Source organism: Trichosurus vulpecula, chromosome 8 (assembly GCF_011100635.1).
Source record: "Trichosurus vulpecula isolate mTriVul1 chromosome 8, mTriVul1.pri, whole genome shotgun sequence".
In the NCBI taxonomy this organism is placed as follows: domain Eukaryota; kingdom Metazoa; phylum Chordata; class Mammalia; order Diprotodontia; family Phalangeridae; genus Trichosurus; species Trichosurus vulpecula.
Window position 1 is genome coordinate 219,170,106 of NC_050580.1, and position 20,616 is coordinate 219,190,721.

Here is a 20,616-nt window from a genome sequence, read left to right on the forward strand (position 1 = left end):
CTTCCCTTTCCCATTTATATAACTGTGTGAAGCCAGATTTTCTTTATATACTTCAACCAAAACAAGGTATCACAACAGATTGAAAACAGAAGCAGATAGGAGAAAGCAGCTGCCTTCTATTAAGCCAGATTATTTAGAAATCTATTAAGAGATCTCCAAAAATATTATAACAATACCTCTCTTCTTATCCATTATTTGGTCTGGAAATTTTTTTGCTTTTCAGGAAAAAATATGCTATTTATGTTGACAAGTAATGGGTTTTTATTATTTTATATAAATAAATGTTTTTAAAATTTATTGGCTTTAACTTCTAATACATTGTTGTTGCTCATTCATTAAGTTGTATCTGACTCATGACCCCATGGACCATAGCAAGCCAGGCCTGTCTATCTTCCACTATCTCTCAAAGTCTGTCCAAGTTCATGTCCATTGCTTCCATGCTATTTATTCATCTTGTTCTCTGCTGTCCTCTTCTCCTCTTTGCCTTCAATCTTTTCCAATATCAGAGTCTTTTCCAATAAGTCCCATCTTCTAATTATGTGGCCAAAGTATTTGAACTTCAACTTTAGTATTTGACTTTCCAATGAATAGCCTGAACTAATTTCTTGTTAAAAGAATGATGATTTTATATTGACTTTTTTGATCTCCTTCTGTCCAAGAGACTCCCAAAAGTCTTCTCCAGCATCACAATTTGAAAGCGTTGATTCTGTGGCACTCAGCTTTCCTCATAGCTCAACTCTCACAGCCATACATTGCTAGTAGAAAAAAATATAGCTTTGACGGTACAAACCTTTGTTGGCAAGGTGATATCTCTGATTTTAGTATGCTGTCCAGATTTGCCATAACTCTCCTTCCAAGGAGCAAGCATCTTTTAACTTCATGGCTGCAATTGCTATCTACAGCGATTTTTGAGCCAAATAGAAAATCTAACACTGTTCCCATTTCTCCTCCCTCTATTTGCCAGGAAGTGATAGGACCAGTTGCCAAGATCTCTATTTTTTTATGTTAAGTTTCAAGTCAGCTTTTATACTCTCTTCTCTTTCACCCTCATCAAGAGACTTCTTAATTCTTTTTCACTTTCTGCTCTCAGAGTAGTATTATCTCCATATCTGAGATTGCTGATATTTCTCCCAGTAGCCTTAATTAGAGCTTTTAATTCATCCAGCCAGGCATCTCATATGATGTACTCTGCATATAAGTTAAATAAATAAGGTGACAATATACAGCCTTGTCATACTTCTTTTCCAATCTTAAACCAATAAGTTGTTTCATGTTCAGTTCTAACTGCTGCTTCTTGGACCACATACAGATTCCTCAGGAGACGAGTAAGATGACCTGATACTCCTATCTCTTTGAAGACTTGCCACATTTTGTTGTGATCCATATAGTCAAAGGTTTTAGTGTAGTCAATGAAGCAGGAGTAGATGTTTGTTTGTTTGGTTTTTTTTTTCTGGAACTCTCTTGATTTCTCCATAATCCAACGAATATTGGCCATTTGATCTCTAGTTCCTCTGACTTCTTGAAAACCATCCCGCTCTTCTGGTAATTCCCAGGTCATATATTGCTAAAGCTTACCTTGCAGAATCATAAGCATACCCTTCCTGGCATGTGAAATGAGTGAAATTGTTCAGTAATTGGAACATTGCTTGGCATTGCCCTTTCTTTGGGATTGGGATAATCTGATCATTTCTATCCCAGTGGCCACTGTTAAATTTTCCAAATTTCTTGGCATATTGAGCACAGCACTTTCAAAACATCAGCATTTAAATTTTAAATAGTTCAACTGGAATTTTATCACCTCCTCTAGCCTTACTGATAGCAATGCTTCCTAATGCCAACTCAACTTCATTCTCCAGGATGTCTGGCTCTAGGTCTATCTAGGTTATCTAAGATGGACAGGTCATAGTGGAGAGTTCTGACATAAGGTGATCTCTTGGACAAGGAAATGGCAAATTTCTAAAATAGTCAATATTTATTTTTCTAACCTATATGAACAAAAGCTCTTTGGGATCCTCAAAATTTTTCAAGAGTGTGAAGAAGTACTGAATAACTTCTAAGGGAAGACATCTTCAATAATTTTAAGTATAAAAGGATCCTCAATTTTTAATAGTGCAAATAATTCTTCAATATTTTTTAGAGTAGAAAGGGATCCTCAATAATTTTTAAGAGTATAACAATGTCCCAACACCAAAAAGTTTGAGAAGTTCTTTCTGTTTTCAGGCCCAAATGGCTATTTCAAAAACTAGTCATTTCAGATATTAAATGAGGATTGTCATTGTTACCAAAAAGGAACCAAGACAGAGACTAACTAAAGGCAAATGACAAAGGACAAACACTTGTGAGATATACATATATGTATATACACACACACATATATATATATATATATATATACGTATATATATATATATATATATATATATATATATATACATATATATATAATCAGAGAGACAGAGAGAGATGGAGAGAGAGAGAGAGAGAGAGAGAGAGAGCGAGAGTCAGGAAGAGCATGGGTTCAAGTCCCTTCTCTGCCACATATTGACTACTATATGGATCCTCGGAAAGTCATTTGACTTCTCTATATCCTGAGCAGCTCTCTAAGTCACAAAGTATTAGAAGGAGTTTTCTCATCCAGAATTTCCTTATATCAATGAAGTCATAGTTACTTTTCTTGTTTCTAAATAAGAAATGTGTTTTCTAACTGCATGATAAGTACAGGTAATATCAAAGACAAATGGAGCATAACTAACTTTGATATCACTATCACCTCAGAAAGTTTGTGAAAAGATGGGGATACTGCCAGACTAAGAATTGGGATCAATAGATAATATACCAAAGGAAGTTTCAATAGTAATCAATCTGGAACCTTACCAAATAGTAAGTCACTGTGGAATGTCTGTGGATAGAATTCCTATGGGTGTAAATTCCATAATTAAAGTATACAAAGATGGTCATTGAGATCTATAATAGACTAATATAGCAGAATAATGACACTAAGATGAAAACACTTAATACAATGCCACTCAATTCAATTAATACATATCATACATCCACTATAAGAAAAGCAATTGATGAATTTATAAATTTAATCCAGGTAACAAAAAGGGAAAACTTAAATTGCCCATGGATTGATTTTTAAAATACATGTCACTGGGGAAAGATGCAATGGTAAAGTTTTGGGAGAATATAATTGCTATTTAGGAAAGGTGACCATCTAATTGAAAAGGAAAGAAAAGACTTTTTACTTTATTCAAAGTAATATATAGGAGGGATAATAACTTATATTTATATAGATCTAAATAGTTTAATAAGCAGATGCTTGTTAAACAAGTATACAAGCAGGTAGTGTAAATTAAAATGATGATTTTAAAGATGAGTAAATTGAGGTTCCTAAAAGTTAAATGGTTTCTTCATAATTACAAAGTAGTAACCACTATTGGAGACTGCCTATAACACCAGGAACCTCTTAGTCTTTCTTAAATCAGATTCTACATTGGTATGTACTCATAAGTCATAGAACATTTAACAAAGGAGGTTTATTTTTGCCCTAACATTGCAAGAATATGCAACAAAGATACAGATTACTTAACTTCTCTGGATGCAGCAACCCCCCTCCCTTTCCACTTCCCTCCATCTGAAAATATGTCTGGTCAATAGATTATTAGAGCATAGTGTCTTGCATGGTCTGAGAGGCACAGATTCTACAAGACTAGAACATTTTATGCCCTGATGTGTAGATGAGTAGGAAGTTGTATCAGTAAAGCCAGAGTCAGTCAGGTCCCAGAGACAACTTTGTCCTGGGTCTGTCCCATGTTGGCTGAGTATAGGGGTAGAGTAGGAAGGATGCTACATTTTGAGCGGCAGCTTTGTCCTATCACAACCACTAATTCCAAGTCTGGTGCTCTCTATTGTTGACTGAATTTGATTCAACATTCTAGTAGGAAAGGAAAAAACCAAAATTTTGGTTAGGCAACTAAGTAGTTTTAGAAAATGATATAATGAGAAAAAAGTCCAAGTATTAATTATGAAAAATTTGAGTGAATTATTTTAAAGAATAAATCATACATGGAAAGCTTAAGGGTATCTAAAAGTATATCAATGAAAAGACAAGGGGGAAATTGCCACCGGGAAAAAATATCCTGCAGAACTTATAGGCAAAGCAAATTGGGTTGAAATCTTGGTTCTGCCTTCCCCCCCTCCAAAAAAATAAAAATAAAACATTATTTGTGTGTAAAATCTACATATTTACAGATCAAATTGTTACACCAAGAGCGAGTAAGACATGCCACAGAGTGTAAGTTTTAAATGGAGAATTTATTAGACAGCGGCCATTCGGGGTTCAACCCAAATCACAATGACCAGGAGTTTGGGGTGGAGAAGTCAAATTTATACAGTAGATTAAGGTGCAGTGGTTAATTATCTCTTGAAACTGACATATGTTATTTTTAGCAGGCTTGGCAAGCCTTTATTATCCCACTTCCATGATCATGATACATGAAGAGGAACCTCCTAAATAGATTGTAAATACCGCATATCAGACAGCTGACAAAGTGTCGACTGAATTAAAACCCAGGATCTCTCTGTCCAATTTGCCATTTACATCCCACAACATAAGATAAGAATAAGGAAAAGTCACCTAATTCAAGAGAATGTCTGGTGCTGAGGTCTTCATCCTTCAAGGCCATAGGCAGACCAAGGGACACTCCAGCTGGGTTTGTTGACACAAGATAGAGATGTCTCTCAGCCCACACAGGAAAGAAACAGAGATTGCTAGCATCAGGCCCCTCCCCTGGCCAACCAATCCATACTCCCCAGAACAGTCATGGGGCCCAAGGACACCCACTGAATGCCAAATGGCAGGAACTAAGTTTGTTTTTCTTATGCAAACTGGGGTTTTTAGTTAGAGGCTGGGGGCAGGGTTTTTTTTTAGCAATAGCTGGCTGCTCAGGTATCACAACATGATGCTTTTATGAGTGCTACCAAGTTGATGGCTATAAACTACAAGATCAAACACTGCTGTCTTCATAAATTCAACTTATTATCCCATTCTCAATCTGTGTATTTCTCATCCATATCCCCATAAAGGACTCATTGTCCTTTGGCTTACCTACAATTTCAAATCTTCCCAAGTCATAGTATCCCTTTACATAGCATCATTTAGATAATATTAGTGTTAAGATAAGCAGTTGTGATATAACACTTTGGGATCATTTTCCAAATGATTTTGGGACATAATTTTCTAAATACATCACTCAGCTCATCTTTAGGTCCTCTCTAAAATGTATACATTGGAATAATGTTTTAATTTTAAAAATTAAATGTATACATTGGTGAACAAACCCAATAAAATACCATCCAACTACATATTTTATCACTAGCATATGTATTTTTTATCAACTTTGCTTTTCTAGCATGTATGTAGACCAATCTTTGCAGAGGCTACAGTTTTCAATGAATACTTTAATATTAAAAAGATCTGTGATATCATAAGTGTGTGAATTTTTTCCAATTATCCATGCCTTCTCATACTTTACAATTCCCACAGATGCTCCACTAAAAAGCTATTCTGGTTTCTGGAGCTAGACTGGAGATCTTCCTCTAGGTCAGCAATTCTTAACCTTTTTTGTGTCATGGACCCCTTTAGCAGTCTGGTGGAGCCAATGGTCCCTTCCTCAGAATCATGTTTTTAAATGCTTAAAATAAAACATACTGGATTACAAAAGAAAATTATTGTGAAAATATATTAATCAAAATATTCATTAAAGACCATGAGTTCATGAACCCCAGATTAAGAACCTCTGCTCTAGACCTTTTAAATGTCATGAATAACAATGCAGTACTCTGACTACTCACTCCTTACTCTTCCTATGTGACCAGTCCATTTTCTTTTCTGATCCTAAATTTCCTGAATGATACCCCCTATGTCATTTCTTGTGAGGATGTCATCATTGGAAATAAGGTACAGCCTACCATGTATCTCTTCATTGACCTCTGAGTCACCAACACTTAAATTTTTTTTTTTGAAGAATGAGACTTTTTACCTTATAACATGAAGAAAGCATTTGTGTTGAAATGGAGGATTTCTATGTAAAAGAGTAGTTTGGAAATGTTACAGGCAAAAAAAGAAAATTTGTATAATATTATGTGGGAAAAGGACACCAGGAGAACTTTGCCACCAATAGGAAATTTCCTTTTGGTTTGGAATCTCTGCAGGGAATCTCCCAGAAACATAAAGAAACCATTTTATCCTGCATGTTTTTGAAACTCGTTCAAAATTACTTTTACTAACAATCTAGAGTAAATAATTCAACTTCTGCGGGCCTCAGTTTCCTCCCCTGTGAAATAAAGAGGTTAGATTAAATCATCACTAAAGATTTCATGGGATTAAAAGATCTCCATATTTGAAAGCCTATCATTTTATGATTCAGATCTTAGATATATAGTTGGTCCAATGGCCCTAAAACCATATGCCATTCATACTATTATATCCAAGCCTACACTCCCAGCATTTGTGTCTTTGATCATCCTTGAAATATACAATAATTATTTTTTCTCCAATGCCACCTGCCAAATAATTAAAATGCTAGAAAATACAATCATTAAAAAATTAGATCAATTAGTTTTGATTCCTAGACTTTCTACTGCACAATAAACAAAACTTCTAAAAATCTTCATATCACAATGCCTTAATATTATAAGAAGCCAAATTAAATGCACTATTTTACTTTTCAATAAAATAATTCACATATGAATAAAAACAAAATGGAGCATGTAATCTTTTATCCAGTATCCATGCTAATCTTCTTTTCTTTAATCCATCTAATGCAAGTTTTATATCAAGTAATTCTATTTTTGACACATATAATGTAGTAATCTGTCTTCTTAAGTCCAAACTGAAAAATTCATTGATTTTGAAAGTCTCAAGCTTTAATGTTAGTCAAAAATGTCATCATGATTAAAATCAGAGAGATCGTTTAAATTAATTACTGGACTCCCTTCAGCATCAGACGGCATCTTTTCCCCTCAGAAAATCCTTATTCAAGATAATGAATTACTAAATTACTAAACTGAGTTACTCTTTATTACAATCTTTTTAAATTGTTATATTCTTTCTTAGGCTCAAAAGATCTTTATATATTGATCTAAATTTTTCCCTGCATATCTACAGGAAATAGGATGGTTCTGCTCCTAGCTTGTAATGTTACTTACAATAGTTATTTACCTTTTCTGAGCCAGTCTTCTCATCAGTGAAAAGGGAGGCTTGGATCAAATAAATCTTCAAGTCCCTTCTTGTTTCCTAACACCTTAAGTTCTAGTATCTAAACTTTACAAATGGTAAACAAGAGTTGATAGGATTTAAGTGGTTTGAGCTAGGGTTGGTCAGACTGCTAATCAGGTCTCAGAAATGAGCCAGACCTCCAGATTGAATTCCAGTGCTCTCAACATTGACATCAGCTCTTTTACTGAGTTCCCCTTATTGAAAAGAAACTTCCGAAATGCTTTAGCTTAAAAGATAGCTTGTTTACATATGAAAATCAAGACAAACCTTTCCCCAAGTCTCTCTATTTCTTTTTTTACATGCCAATTTTCTTATTAGATAGAGTACCACGACAGATCCCAAAATTGATATATGAGTGTTCAGTGCTTTCAAAAGTCATAAGGATGGCACCACAGATTGATGCTATGAAAAAAGAAGGTGAGAAGAATCTCAATGAGCTCAGGACAACAGCTCATAGAGTTAGCCTCCACAAGGATATGTATATATACATATATATACATATACACACATATATATATGTATATATATACGCATGCACACAAAAATGTATATACACACACATATACATACACATTCATATATACATATACACATAGATGCAAAGATACATATATGCATGATCTATGTATATATATATGTATATATGAATAAGCATTTGTTAAGCACCTACCATGTGCCACGTACTATGTTAAGTGCTTTACAAATATCTCATTTGATACTTGCAACAACCCGGGGGGTAGGTGCTATTATTATCCTCATTTTACATGGGAGGAAACTGATGCAAACAAAGGTTAAGTGACTTGCCCAGGTTCCTATAACTAGTAAGTGTCTGAGGCTAGATTTGAATTTAGGTCAGTGATGCTGAACTCAAATAGAAAGGCATTTCTACAGGTCCCATATCAACTTAGAAAAACACAAATTAACATTATGCTGTATTTTTATTTATATTTGTTAAACATTCCCCAACTATATTTTAATCTGGTTCAACCCCGTTGTGGAGTTTTGTGGCCTGCTTCTGGATCAGTGACAAATTTAACACCTCTGACTTAGGTCTTCCTGACTTCAGGCACAGCACTCTACTAACTGTGCCATTTTGCTATCTTTATGAGTATCTATTAATTGATGTCCTATACATTCTTTATTTTACTTTTCCCCTCCTACCCTCTCATTTCTTCTTCCATTATTCCTTCTTATTAGCTTCCTGCCATCCTAGCTTCTTTACCACTGACACTCTCTTTTAGGTTCTGTCATGCCTGAAAATTAAAGGTCTACTGAGATACAGTGGTCTGAGCTTAATCAATTTGTTAGTTAGTCTAGAAGTAACCAAAAAATTGGGTCAATGACCAAAGACCCTGAGGTAGGGCTCACCAATCTTGATATAGTTTTGGGAGTACAGAGTTCAGTAGGTGGGAAGCAGGTTATGATTGGTCAAAAGAGCTCAACATCATGAATAATGAAATGAATATGATTGGTTACAGGGCTGAGATGTGGGGTACAATATGATTAGTCAGAAATTGAGAATAAGGAGCTAACAACAACCTCCTCCTTCCTTCTTGTGACCAAGAAATAGTCATTGTTTGAGTCTACCTGCAAGATCAGAGATAATAGACCAGACTTCTTTGGATGATGAACCAGACATCCTTGAAGGATAGCTTAATGGTGTAAAGATACTAGACCAGTCTCCCTGGTGTCTACCCACATCTCTCAAGATCAGCGTATTTTCTTGAGGCAAGAATATGATTAGCAGAAGAACTGGATTTCTAAAATTAACTCATTACAGGCCAGCTGAATTACTGAACTAAGTTCAGAGACAAAGAACCATGACTTCCACAGTTACAAGACAAAAGCAATTAACCATAAATAGGATCAATTAAAGATGATACAAAATTGATCTAATTATGGCAGCTCCCACGCCCAAAATGCTAAAGATGGCCCAGAGGCAAGATGAAGTTGCTGGATGTGGGGAGAACCTAGAAAAATGTGTGATTTTTTTTCTCTTTTAAGTTACTAGTTTCTTGAAGGCTACACTAACAATAAATAATGTTGGACAATGTAGCAGAAATTTTATTTTAATTAATTAAAAAAGACCATGTTTATCTACATATGCTAAATGGTACCATAAGCACTTAATAAGTGTGACCAGCCTCACCACATCCACTCTGGCTGCCAAGAAAACTCACAGCCCAGTGAAGTATCTGCCCAGTAGGCTCCTTAAATAGAGAATCTGGAATTCCCTCTGTTCTGGGGACTAGCTAAAGTCACAATCCCAAAGCTAATCATGTTCTCTCTTCTCCAGTGCCCCCTGACTACCTCTGCTCTCTCAAGTTCAACCTCTAGGACACCTGGGCAGTCTTCTCCTTCTATAGACTTCTAGGAAGTCTATACATAATCACTTGCCAATTCTTGAGTTTCCAGGGTAACACCTGTGGCAAGGCTGGGGTGGGGGCAGTTATATCAGTAAGAGCCTGAATATGAAAGGTGAAATCATAGCAGAGTGGAAAGACAAGTTGACTTGGAATCAGATGACCTAGCTTCAAACCCTGGTCCTGGAACTTACAAACTATGTGACCTCCAGTAATTCATTTGATGTCTCTGAACCTCAGGTTCCATATCTATAAAATGGGAAGGGGGAAGTTGACTAGATGAAGTCAAAGGTCCAATGCTGAATTTTTGATCCTATCTTAGAACTAGAAGGAACCTTAGAGAGCCCTGATAAATCTTTGCTCTTACCACTTCTATTCAGCTGTACACAGGATGTCTCAAAAGTCTTAATGCAGTTTTAGACTTTAATACATCCTATGTGACAGCAAGAGAGAATATTCATTGAATATCTCTGAATATTAATCTGTAAGCATTTATTAGGACTTTATCATGTGTCAGACATTGTACAAGGCATCAGAAATAGTAAAACAAAAGTGAAACAGTCCCTATTCTTGTGGAACTTAATTCTTCTAGCTATATATCCACTATCTCATCTTATCCCTAATAATAATTCTGTGAGGTTAGTCACCTCTGTTTTAAGGATAAGGAAACCAAGGCTCAGAGAGAGGAAATAGCTTACCTAGGGTCACCTGGTTAAAAAGTAAGGAAGCAAGGGTTCAAACCCAAGGCCTTTGAACCATACTCCTCAGGCTCTTTTTCTTGTTCCACGGATACCTCTGTAGAGAAATATGCCTACATTTTTTATGAGGGTTAACTGAAGATTTTAATGGCTTTTATCTGGAGCCAAGCTAAAGTAGCTTCACTGTAAGCAAGCCAAGTCAAAAACCAACGAGAATGGTTTCATAAAAACAAAAGGTTAGAGTGGGAGTACATCGCAGGGATTCCGCCTGGAAGAGAACCTGACAGAGCTTTGATACAGTTTGTTATTGTTTCAGATGCTAATTTTCCTCCCTCTGTGAGGGTATCAAACTGGTTGCTATTTCTGGATTAATAAATCACACAAGGCATTTTTGTGCAAGCCCATAATAATTGTTTATGTTAATAATGCATGCCTGCTAGCTTTGAGAATATCATATCTGATGCTATCTGAAGATACAGAGAAGTCTTAGGGGAAAGGTAATCATTTGCATTCTCGCTCCTGCAAGAATAAGAAAACCCAAAAGAAGCTAAATACTCTTTCGTGCTTCGACCACAGAAACTTCTCTATATCCCCTCCCCCCAGGAAAAAGTATAATGAGATCTAGTTTAAGATTTTCCACAAGGCAAGGGAAATGAAGGAAAGTGGTTGGACTAGAAGTCACCTAAGACTTCTTTCTTGGAAATCTTAGCATTCCAATACTGTGTTGGATTAAGGTCTTCCTAGACAAACTAAGATCAAACAAAGCAGGCCTATCTGTATCTAATGAATTTTGTATATGAAAAAAATCTGTCTCCCTCAAAATAAGATTTTTAAGTTTGCTTTCTCTTCCCCAACTGTTTTTTTTTCTTTTTAGTAATCTTTTCAGTGTTATACTCATAAAAATATTTATGAAGGGTTAGTTTTCCACTGGTCTAATAATTGATGTTTCCCTTGAACATCAATGTTTCTCAAAAAGACTCCTTCTCTTTCCCGAAGGATTTGGCAATGCACCATGTCATTGTTTGAGTCTGTCACAACTCTTCTGAGATGAAGTTATGTCTAGGTGGTAGATGTCTTTTGGCTTTTCTCTCAGCTAAGAGGTATACTCCAGATGTGCATGTACTCTTGAGACATGTTTGCATTGTATCCTTCATGGAATTTATACTTTTAGTTATGGAAGCACCGTGTCAAGTGATGTTTTGTATACTGCTAACTATCATCCTTTTTCTCTTCTGACCTTTTGTACCCTAAAACTCCTTGAAAAGGCCATCTACATTAGGGGCAGCTAGGTGGAGTCAGGAAGATCTGAGTTCAAATCCGACCTCAGACACTTGACGCATACTAGCTGTGTGACCTTGGGCAAGTCACTTAACCCCAATTGCCCTGCCAAAAATCCAAACAAAAGAAAAGAAAAGAAAAGAAAAGGCCATCTACAATAGCTAAATCCTCTCACTTTCTTCTTAACCTCTTATAATCTGGCCTCTGACATTATTCAACTGAAACTGCTCTCTCCAAAGTTACTAATGATCCTTAGCTGCCAAATCCAATGGCCTCTCCTCAACTCTCATTCTCTTTAACCTCTTCTTAGCTTTTAACACTATTGATCACTCTCTCCTCGTTGATATTTTCTTCTCTTCTAGATTTTCAGGGACACCACTCTCTCTTGGTTTTCCTCCTACCTATCTGACATTCCTTCTCTGTCTACTTTGTTGGATCCTCCTCCACAATCACACCCTCTAACCATAGGTGTTCCTCAGGGTTCTGTCCTGGATTATTGGCTCTTTTCCCTCTACTTCACCATAGTGATCTCATCAGTTCCCAACGGTTTAATTATATACTCATGATTCTCAAATCTACCCATCCTGTCCCAGTCTCTCCACTGACCTCCAATCATAATCTTTGAAATGTCTGACATTTCAAACTGGATGTCCAATAGACATCTGAAACTAGTATGTTCAAAACAGAATTCATTATCTTTCCACCTGACCACCTATTACTGCCTTCCTCTCCTGCCTTCCCTATTACTGTGGAGGGTAATACCATCCTACCAGTCCCTCAGGCTCAAAACCTAGGGCTAAGCCTGGATTTGTCACTATCTCTTGCCCTCCATATCCAAGCTATTGCCAAGGCCTGCCTATTTCACCTTCACAACACCTCTTGAATATCTCTCTTCTATATGCCTCCTTTTCTTCTCTGACACTATAACCACTTAGGCTTTGATCATCTCATGCCTAGATTACTGCAAAAGCCTGGTGGTGGATCTGCCTGTCTCAAGTCTCTCCCCACTCCAATCCATTCTCTATTTAGCTACTGAAGTGATGTTCCTAAAGTGCAGGTCTGATCATGTCACCTCCCTACTCAATAAACTCCTATGGCTTCTTATTGCCTCCAAATACAAATACAATGTGTTCTGTTTGACATTTGTGGTGATAATGTGATTGAAGATCTTTCCCACTCATTCAATAGGCCTCAGGTGGGGCCAGTTAAGAAAGACAGGCCCATACCTTTGTGATACTGATCAGTGATTACAGCTCTTTCCCACACTCGTTGGACGATTGGGCGTGAAGCCCTTGGGCCCTAAAAAGAGCATATACACCCAGAAAGTAGCTATTGACAACCCAGATTCAGAATTCAGAAGTCAGAGGAGAAGCCAGACTTCAGAATTCAGCCCAAGGAGAAGGAGTAAGAACTCTGAGTCCACAGAGCTGCAGAAGAGAGTGCTGAGAGGAGAGCAGAGACCAGAGAGCTTCAGACCAGAGGACTGAGGAGGGATAGGACACAGTCAAGCAAACAATTAGGATTTGTGAGTGATTGTTTATGGGAAGGCCCTAGCATGGGGGGAAGGTTACAGGATGACTTGGCTCTTTGCTATAATACTGTGTTTTAATCTCCTTGTTGCTACATTGATGTGGGCTTACTGGTTCTGGAATACAATTACTGCCATATCGAATTGGAATGACTGGTTCTGAGATTTGATTCTTTAGTGCCTAAATAAATGCTATACTTCCTCTGCCTTCTACCTAGAGAGATTTTTCATACTTTGCGATTCTAAACCATACAGGCATGTTAATGGTCATCCTCCAGGTCATGAATCTTGCCTTACTGATATAACATTCAAAGCCCTTTATAACCTAGCCGCCTCCTACCTTTCCAATCTTCTTACAACTTAATCCTCTCTCTACATACTCTTTAATCCAGTGACACTGACCTCTTGGCTGTTCCACAAACAAGACACTCCATCTCTCAGCTCCAGGCATTTCCTCTGACTTTCCCCCATGCCTAGAATGCTTTCCCTCCTCCACTTTGACTACTGACTGACCTCCTTGGATTCAAGTCTCAGGTAAAATCTCACCTCCTACAGAAAGCCTTTTCCAACCCCTTTTAATTCCAGTGCCTTCCCTCTGCTAATTGTTTCCTATTTCTCCTGTATACCACTTGATTTATATATGTATATGTGTGTGTGTGTGTGTATTTGTTTGCATGTTTTCTCCCCATTAGACTGTGAGCTCCTTGAGGGCAGGAACTATTTTTTGCCTCTCTGTGTCCCTAGCACTTAGAACAGCACCTGGCACATAGTAAGGCACTTAATAAATGTTAACTGAATTAAACTGAATAGAATTGTGACTATATGGGAATATGCCACTGGATCCTGGCATTTTTCTCCTTGACTCTCTGCTCCTAACAGATTGATAAAGCACTACTGATGTTGCTGCTGGTGGTCATGTATAGTGTTTGCTGTGCCAATCAGAACAAAGCTATACCAAAAATGAAGACTTCTGAAAAAGGAAAGTGATGACCAATGAGGTTTCTCCCTCAACTCTCTGCCCCAGCAGTGGAGATATGGTACCAGCTGCCATTAACAGCCTCATTGCTCTGGAATTTTGCTTTGACTCCTCTCAAGGAGCCAGAGCCTAAAGCAGGAGTCTAAGGATGGCACAGTACCAACTGCTCTCTGCATGAGCAGTACCCCTCCCATTCTCTGCTCTTTCATTGTTATCATTTACTACCCTTTTATATGAAGAAAGCTGGAGATCACTAATTCTTTTTGCATAATTAATTAACATTAATCATGCAATACTAATAGAAATTTGGTGAAATGGCTAAATCTTGTTAGAAAGTAGGAGACATATATCACAGGGAGAGGGTGAAGTTAGTAAAGCCCCACTCCCACCCAGGGAATCACAAACAGTTTGGTATCACTCTGTGATATGTTAGTCAGTTCAAGTTCAAAAGCAGGAGAAGTTGTAAGCAGAAAGAAAATAATAACCTAAAATTAATCAAAAGGCCTTTGACACAGGAGAAAAACTTTGCAAGCCAAGGATCTGAGAATGGTGGAGAGGATGGGGAAGCGGGAGACTTGATTAAATGCACATATGGTTGCTCTAGAACTCATATACCTTCTGTTTTACCCATGGGTGAAGATTATAACAAAGAGCAATCCATACCTTTTGTCTTGGCCCACAGTAACCTTTAGGTGCCTCAGCCTCTCTGAGATTAACCAGATTTACAGAGGAGTCCTCTATCATCTCTGTAGCATTGCCCTTCAACCATTCAATAGACACATGTGCATGTATGCATGCATGCATGTATGTATGTATATACAAATGTAAACATGTGTGAAATATATATGTGCATGTATGTGTTATGTACTTGTGTGTGTTTATATGTGTATATGTATATGTGGCATATATAGAGGCAGCTAGGTGGCCTAGTGAATAGAGTACTAGACTTGGAGTCAATAAGACTTGAGTTCAAATCCAGCCTCAGAAACTCACTAGCTGTGTGAACCTGGGCAAGTCATTTAACTTGTGTTTGCCTCAATCCACTGGAGAAGGAAATGGCAAACCACTCCAGCATCTTTGCCAAAAATAACAAAACAACAATAGCAACCCGTACAGGGTCACGAAAAGTTGGATACAACCGAATGACTGAACAACAACATGCATGTGTATATATACATATGTGTGTATGTTTTATGTGTGTGTGTGTATGTTTGAATAGTGAAAGATAAGTTGTAAAATACATTTGAACCATCACCTTTGATTGCTTCAAAGGGCAGCTGAACTGGTTCCTACAGACTGGTGTTTGTTCCTTTTCTTAGCTAAAGTCAGAACTAGTAGACCAAATGGCTCTCCAGAAATGTTCATTTAAAAAAAGGGGGTTGCTTAGCCTCTTGAACAATATTTTAATAGAATTTTTGTACTAATCTAATAGGTGAACTTAAGTCAGTGTAAATACTTTGTTCAAGTTTCATACTAATTCATTAATTAAGAAAAAGAGTTTCAAAAGAATTACCTACCTGCAGGTGCTACTTTTCTGCATAACGTCAGCTCGATGATATCCAGAGAGTTTACAAAAACCGTCATTACTATAAACTATAGGCCAGTCCACAATCTGGGCATTTCCCAGTAAAAAACTTGATTCTGAAGAGGAAGTAAGAAAGAGAAAATTACTTGGCTTCATATGCTGAAAATGCAGTCAGAGGCTTTAGGTTCAAGTCCTGCTTTCTACTTATTATCTGTATGATTTTGAGAAAATAACAACATTTTGGGCCCACAGTTTCCTCATCTATAAAAGGAGAGGAATGGTTTAGATGACCACTGAGATACCTTGCATTTCTCAATGTAAAATCTTGTGTTCTATAAAATAATTTTAAGTTGTTATTTCAAAAAATGACCAAAATCATTTATAGTATGGGTTTATTTGTCATTCAATATTGTATACAACTTAGATTTTAAAATCATGTTATCAGTTAAACTTCAGCATTTGCATAAGATATATAGTAAATGATTGGTTTGTATACATAAAAATTCTTTTTAGGAAAAAAAAGATAGTCTTCAAAGTCTGTGTGCATTCAATCATGTCATTAAACTACTAAATTAAAGCATATACTAGTCAAATAGGTGATAAAAATAGATAGAGTACAGGACTTCAACTTCAGCTTCCTCATCTGTAAAACAGAGTTAATAACAGTACCACAAAGTTGCAGCAAGGATTAAATAAGTTAACATATATAAAGTATTTTGCAAATCTTAAAGAACTACATAACTGTTAGCTGTTATCATCATCATTATTTTATGTTACCTATCATAACAATTGCACTTAAGATAAAAGGTTTATTGAGCCAAGAGAGCAGAGAAAAGACATAAATCCATCTAAGCTCTTTCCAACACCCCTCCAAAAAACTTTAAATAATGCCTTAAAAATATTCTGGAGTGGTAAAACTCATAAAAGACAGGATGAAATAATTTTCCAGCCCAACAACTTAGAAGGTAGACAGGAAAGGTCTGCTGCACCAGGGTGAGAGTGGAGCACAGTCCAAGGCAGGCTGCACACCACAAACCAGCAGTAGGCTTTGGGGGCTACTGAATAACTGGTAGCAGTGGCAATCTCTGGACATCTCAGCCCACAGATGGTAAGGAGGTCAGAAAACTGGTCAGAAGATTAAAGGGGTCTCTTTGCTGGCACTGGCATCAAGACTCTATTACATGGTGTGTATTTGGACACCATATCAGAGCTTGTGGCCACCAGAGAGCAGGGAACCCAGTCACAGTCCCGGTGCAGAAAAGAGTGCTTGTAGTCACTCACAGACCAGAGCACAGGTCAGGAAAGTAGTAAACATATCTTGAAAAGCAAAATTGGCCAAATGGATATACAAAAATTCACTAAAGAAAGAACTCCTTGAAAAGTAGAATTCACCAAATGGAAAAAGAGGAACAAAAGCTTGCTAAAGAAAATAATTTATTAAAAATTAGAAAGAGGCAAGTGGAAGCTAATGACATTATGAGACATCAAGAAACAAACAAAATCAAAAGCATGAAAAAATGGAAAAAATGTGAAATATTCCATTGGAAAAACAATTGACCTAGAAAATAGAACAAGGAGAGATACTTTAAGAATTATTGGACTACCTGAAAGCTATGATCAAAAGAAAAAGAACCTAAACATCATATTTCAAGAAATTATCAAGGAAAATACCCCGATATTCTAGAACCAAAGGGTAAAATAGAAATTGAAAGAATCTACCAATTTACCTCCTGAAAGAAATCCCAAAATGAAAACTCCCAGGAATATTATAGCCAAACTGCAGAGCTTCCAAGTCAAGGAAAAAATATTGCAAGTACCAGAAAGAAATAATTCAAATATCATGGAGCCACAGTCAGAATAACACAAGGTACAGCAGTTTCTATATTAACCAGGAGGACAAATGCACTAGGATTACAACCAAGAATCACCTACCTAGCAACACTGAGTGTAATCCTTCAGGGAAGAAATATATATTCAAAGAAATAGACTTTCAGTCAATCCTGATGAAAATTTCAGAGCTGAATAGAAATTTTGACTTTCAAACACAAGACTCAAGAGAAGTATTAAAAAGCAAACAGGTAAGAGAAATCATAAGGTTAAACTGTTTACATTCTTACATGGGGAGAATGATATTAGTACCTCCTAAAAAATTTCTCATTATTAGGGCAGGTAGAAGGAATATTCATAGACAGAAGGCATGGGCTTGAGTTGAATACAATGAGATAATTATCTTTAAAAAATACAATTAAGGGGTGAGAACACATTGGAAGGACAAAGGCAAAGTAAAAAGGAGTAAATTACCTGACATAAAAGAGGCACAAAAGAGCTTTTACAGTTGGGGAAGAGGGGGGATGTGGGGGAGGGACACTTGAACCTTACTTTCATTGGAATTAGCTCAAAGAGGGAATAACATACACACCCAGTTGAACATAGAAATCTATCCTACCCTAAGTAGGAAGGAAAAGTGGTAAGAGAAGGGAGTAAGGCTGATAGAAGGGGGGGGGGTGGATTTGGGAAGGTGATAGAAACAAAACAGGGAGAAAGGAGAGAGTAGGATAAGTGTGGGGGCGGGGGAATAGAATGGAGGGAAATATATAGTTAGTAATAGTAATCATAACTGTGAAAAAAATTTTACTGCAAGTTTCTCTCATAAAGACCTCATTTCCCAGATATTTAGAAAACTGAGTTAAATTTCTAGAAATAAGAGCCATTCCTCAAATGATAAATGGTCAAAGGGTATGAACAGGCAGTTTTCAAAGTAATCAAAGCTATCTGTAGTCACATGAAAGCATGCTCTAAATCACTATTGATTAGAGAAACATAAATTAAAATAACTCTGAGCTACCATCCCGCACCTATAAGATTGGCAAATATGACAGAAAAGAAAAATGATGAATGTTGGAGGGTATGTGGGAAAATTGAGACACTAATGCCTTGTTGATGAAGTAGTACACTGATTTAACCATTCTGTAGAACAATTTGGAACTATGTCCTGTGTTTTCAGCACACACACACACCCCTTTTGGGATTGTCAGTGTAATTAATAAAGAAACCATCACAACTCTTATTTTTGAGATACTATATGATTTTCTGCGGGCTATGGAGAGGAAGATTAGGTTAATTTGTAGGGAATCATATTCAAAATGCTTATTTTTGTATCAACTATGATTTCAGATCTTAAGGTTTTAGAGTCCATATTATTTATTTGGTGGTTCACGTAGTAAATATATTGCTTAAAGTTAAATATTACAATAACAAGGGTATGAGAAATAACTAGAAGGAGATTCTTAGACAAGGAATAGAGAGAGGTGTTCACCAAATATTAAATAGGTTAATTTAATAACTTTAAATTAAAATTAATTTATGAATAAAATTAACCCAACTAGAATTAAAAGGAAAGTAAGAGGTTGGGGGGTAAGGATCTTAACATCAAGTATCTCTGATAAAGATCTAACATCCAAGGAAATCTAATACAAATATATGATAAAATTATTTCCCAATAAATAAGTGGTCAAAGTATATTAATAAATTATTCTCAAGTTGTAAATCATTTAAAAACCATATGAAAGACCATTACAAATCAACAATAATGAGAGAAATGCAAATCAAAATAACTCTCAAGTTTCATCTCACATCTGGCAAAATGGCAAGGATGACAAAAGCTAGGAATGGTTGATGTTAAAGAAATCTTGGAAGTACAAATACACTAATGTTGGTGGAGATGTGAATTGGTACAACCATTCTGCAAAACAATCTTGAATTATGCTAAAAAAGTTATCAAAATGTTGATAAACCCTAAGCCAGAGAGCTTACTGCTAAGCATAAACTTCCAAAAGCTCAATGATAAAAAAGAAAGGTTCCACATATACCAAATATTTATAACAGCACTTTTCATAGTAAGAAATAATTAGAAACAAAGTAGATGACCTTGGAGAATGTCAAAAGAAATTATACTACATTAATGTAATGAAATATTACTACACTGCAATGTTGAAATAATGAAAACAAAAGATTCAGAGAAGCACGAGACTTACTTGAACTAGCATGAAGAAAATAAGCAGACTCAGAAAAAAAGATACATGATGACTTCAACAATATAAATGAGAAGAAAAACATAAATAAAGGAATCAAAACTGTGAAATTATTAACAGGGGATGCCCCCCCCCCTCCAAAAAAAGAGAGATATGAAAATGTATCTCCCAATCCTCTTTGAAGAGATAGAGGACTATGGATATATATGGTGGGTTTTGTTCAGGTCCTACTTTAAACACCACTGAGATGTGTACCATAAGGATAGTGAATTTAAGTGGGAGCAAGAAAAAAAACAAGATTGTAAAATAGAGGAAAAGAGGGAGAGTTAGAAAAACAAGATTGGAAAATGTAAAATAAATATGCCTCAAATCATATAGAACTTGTCTCGGCTATTACTAGAACAACCCCCAGGGCTATCATGACATCCAGCATTTGATGATAAAAGTCATTAAAAGGAGAGGGCTCATTGCTCCTCTGACCAAGTAAGACTTTCATTTTGCAGGATGAAATCAGAACCTGAAGGAGTCTCATGGTGAGGGAAAAGAAAGAGACAGGGATACACGAGTAGTTTTTACACTGACTGCAATTGTTATTGTGCCCTAAATTGCAGCAGCATCTATCTTTGTATTGTGTTTGACAACTGCATCCTAACACAGCTTCCTGGTATTAAATTGGTCATTTTCAGCATTTCTACATCTGAGGTTAGGACGGCTTCTTCAGATTCCTAGAATAATGTGAAACAATGCTTAAAATGTCAGACTTGATTAAGCACTTGTTTAGTTTTGCTTAACTGTTTTAAAACTTCTTTTTTATTCTTTGCCATTAATGGAAACTTTCAGAGACAGCAGAGGAAAGGATATATCAGAAAACACAAGTAGAGTAAAAATAAAATATCAGTTGAAAGTGTTTTAAAAAGGCAAAGAGGAATCAGGGG

The 20,616-nt window shown here is 36.4% G+C and overlaps 1 protein-coding gene across 1 annotated transcript in view; it reads right to left on the reverse strand.

Moving 5' to 3' along the window:
* The window catches only part of KCNH5 (potassium voltage-gated channel subfamily H member 5), a 545,730-nt gene that overhangs the window by 492,146 nt on the left and 32,968 nt on the right, over positions 1 to 20,616 (reverse strand). The window contains exon 2 of the mRNA XM_036735143.1: positions 15,643 to 15,766. Within this exon, the coding sequence (XP_036591038.1) occupies positions 15,643 to 15,766 (124 nt within the window). The remainder of the gene's footprint in view (positions 1 to 15,642; positions 15,767 to 20,616) is intronic.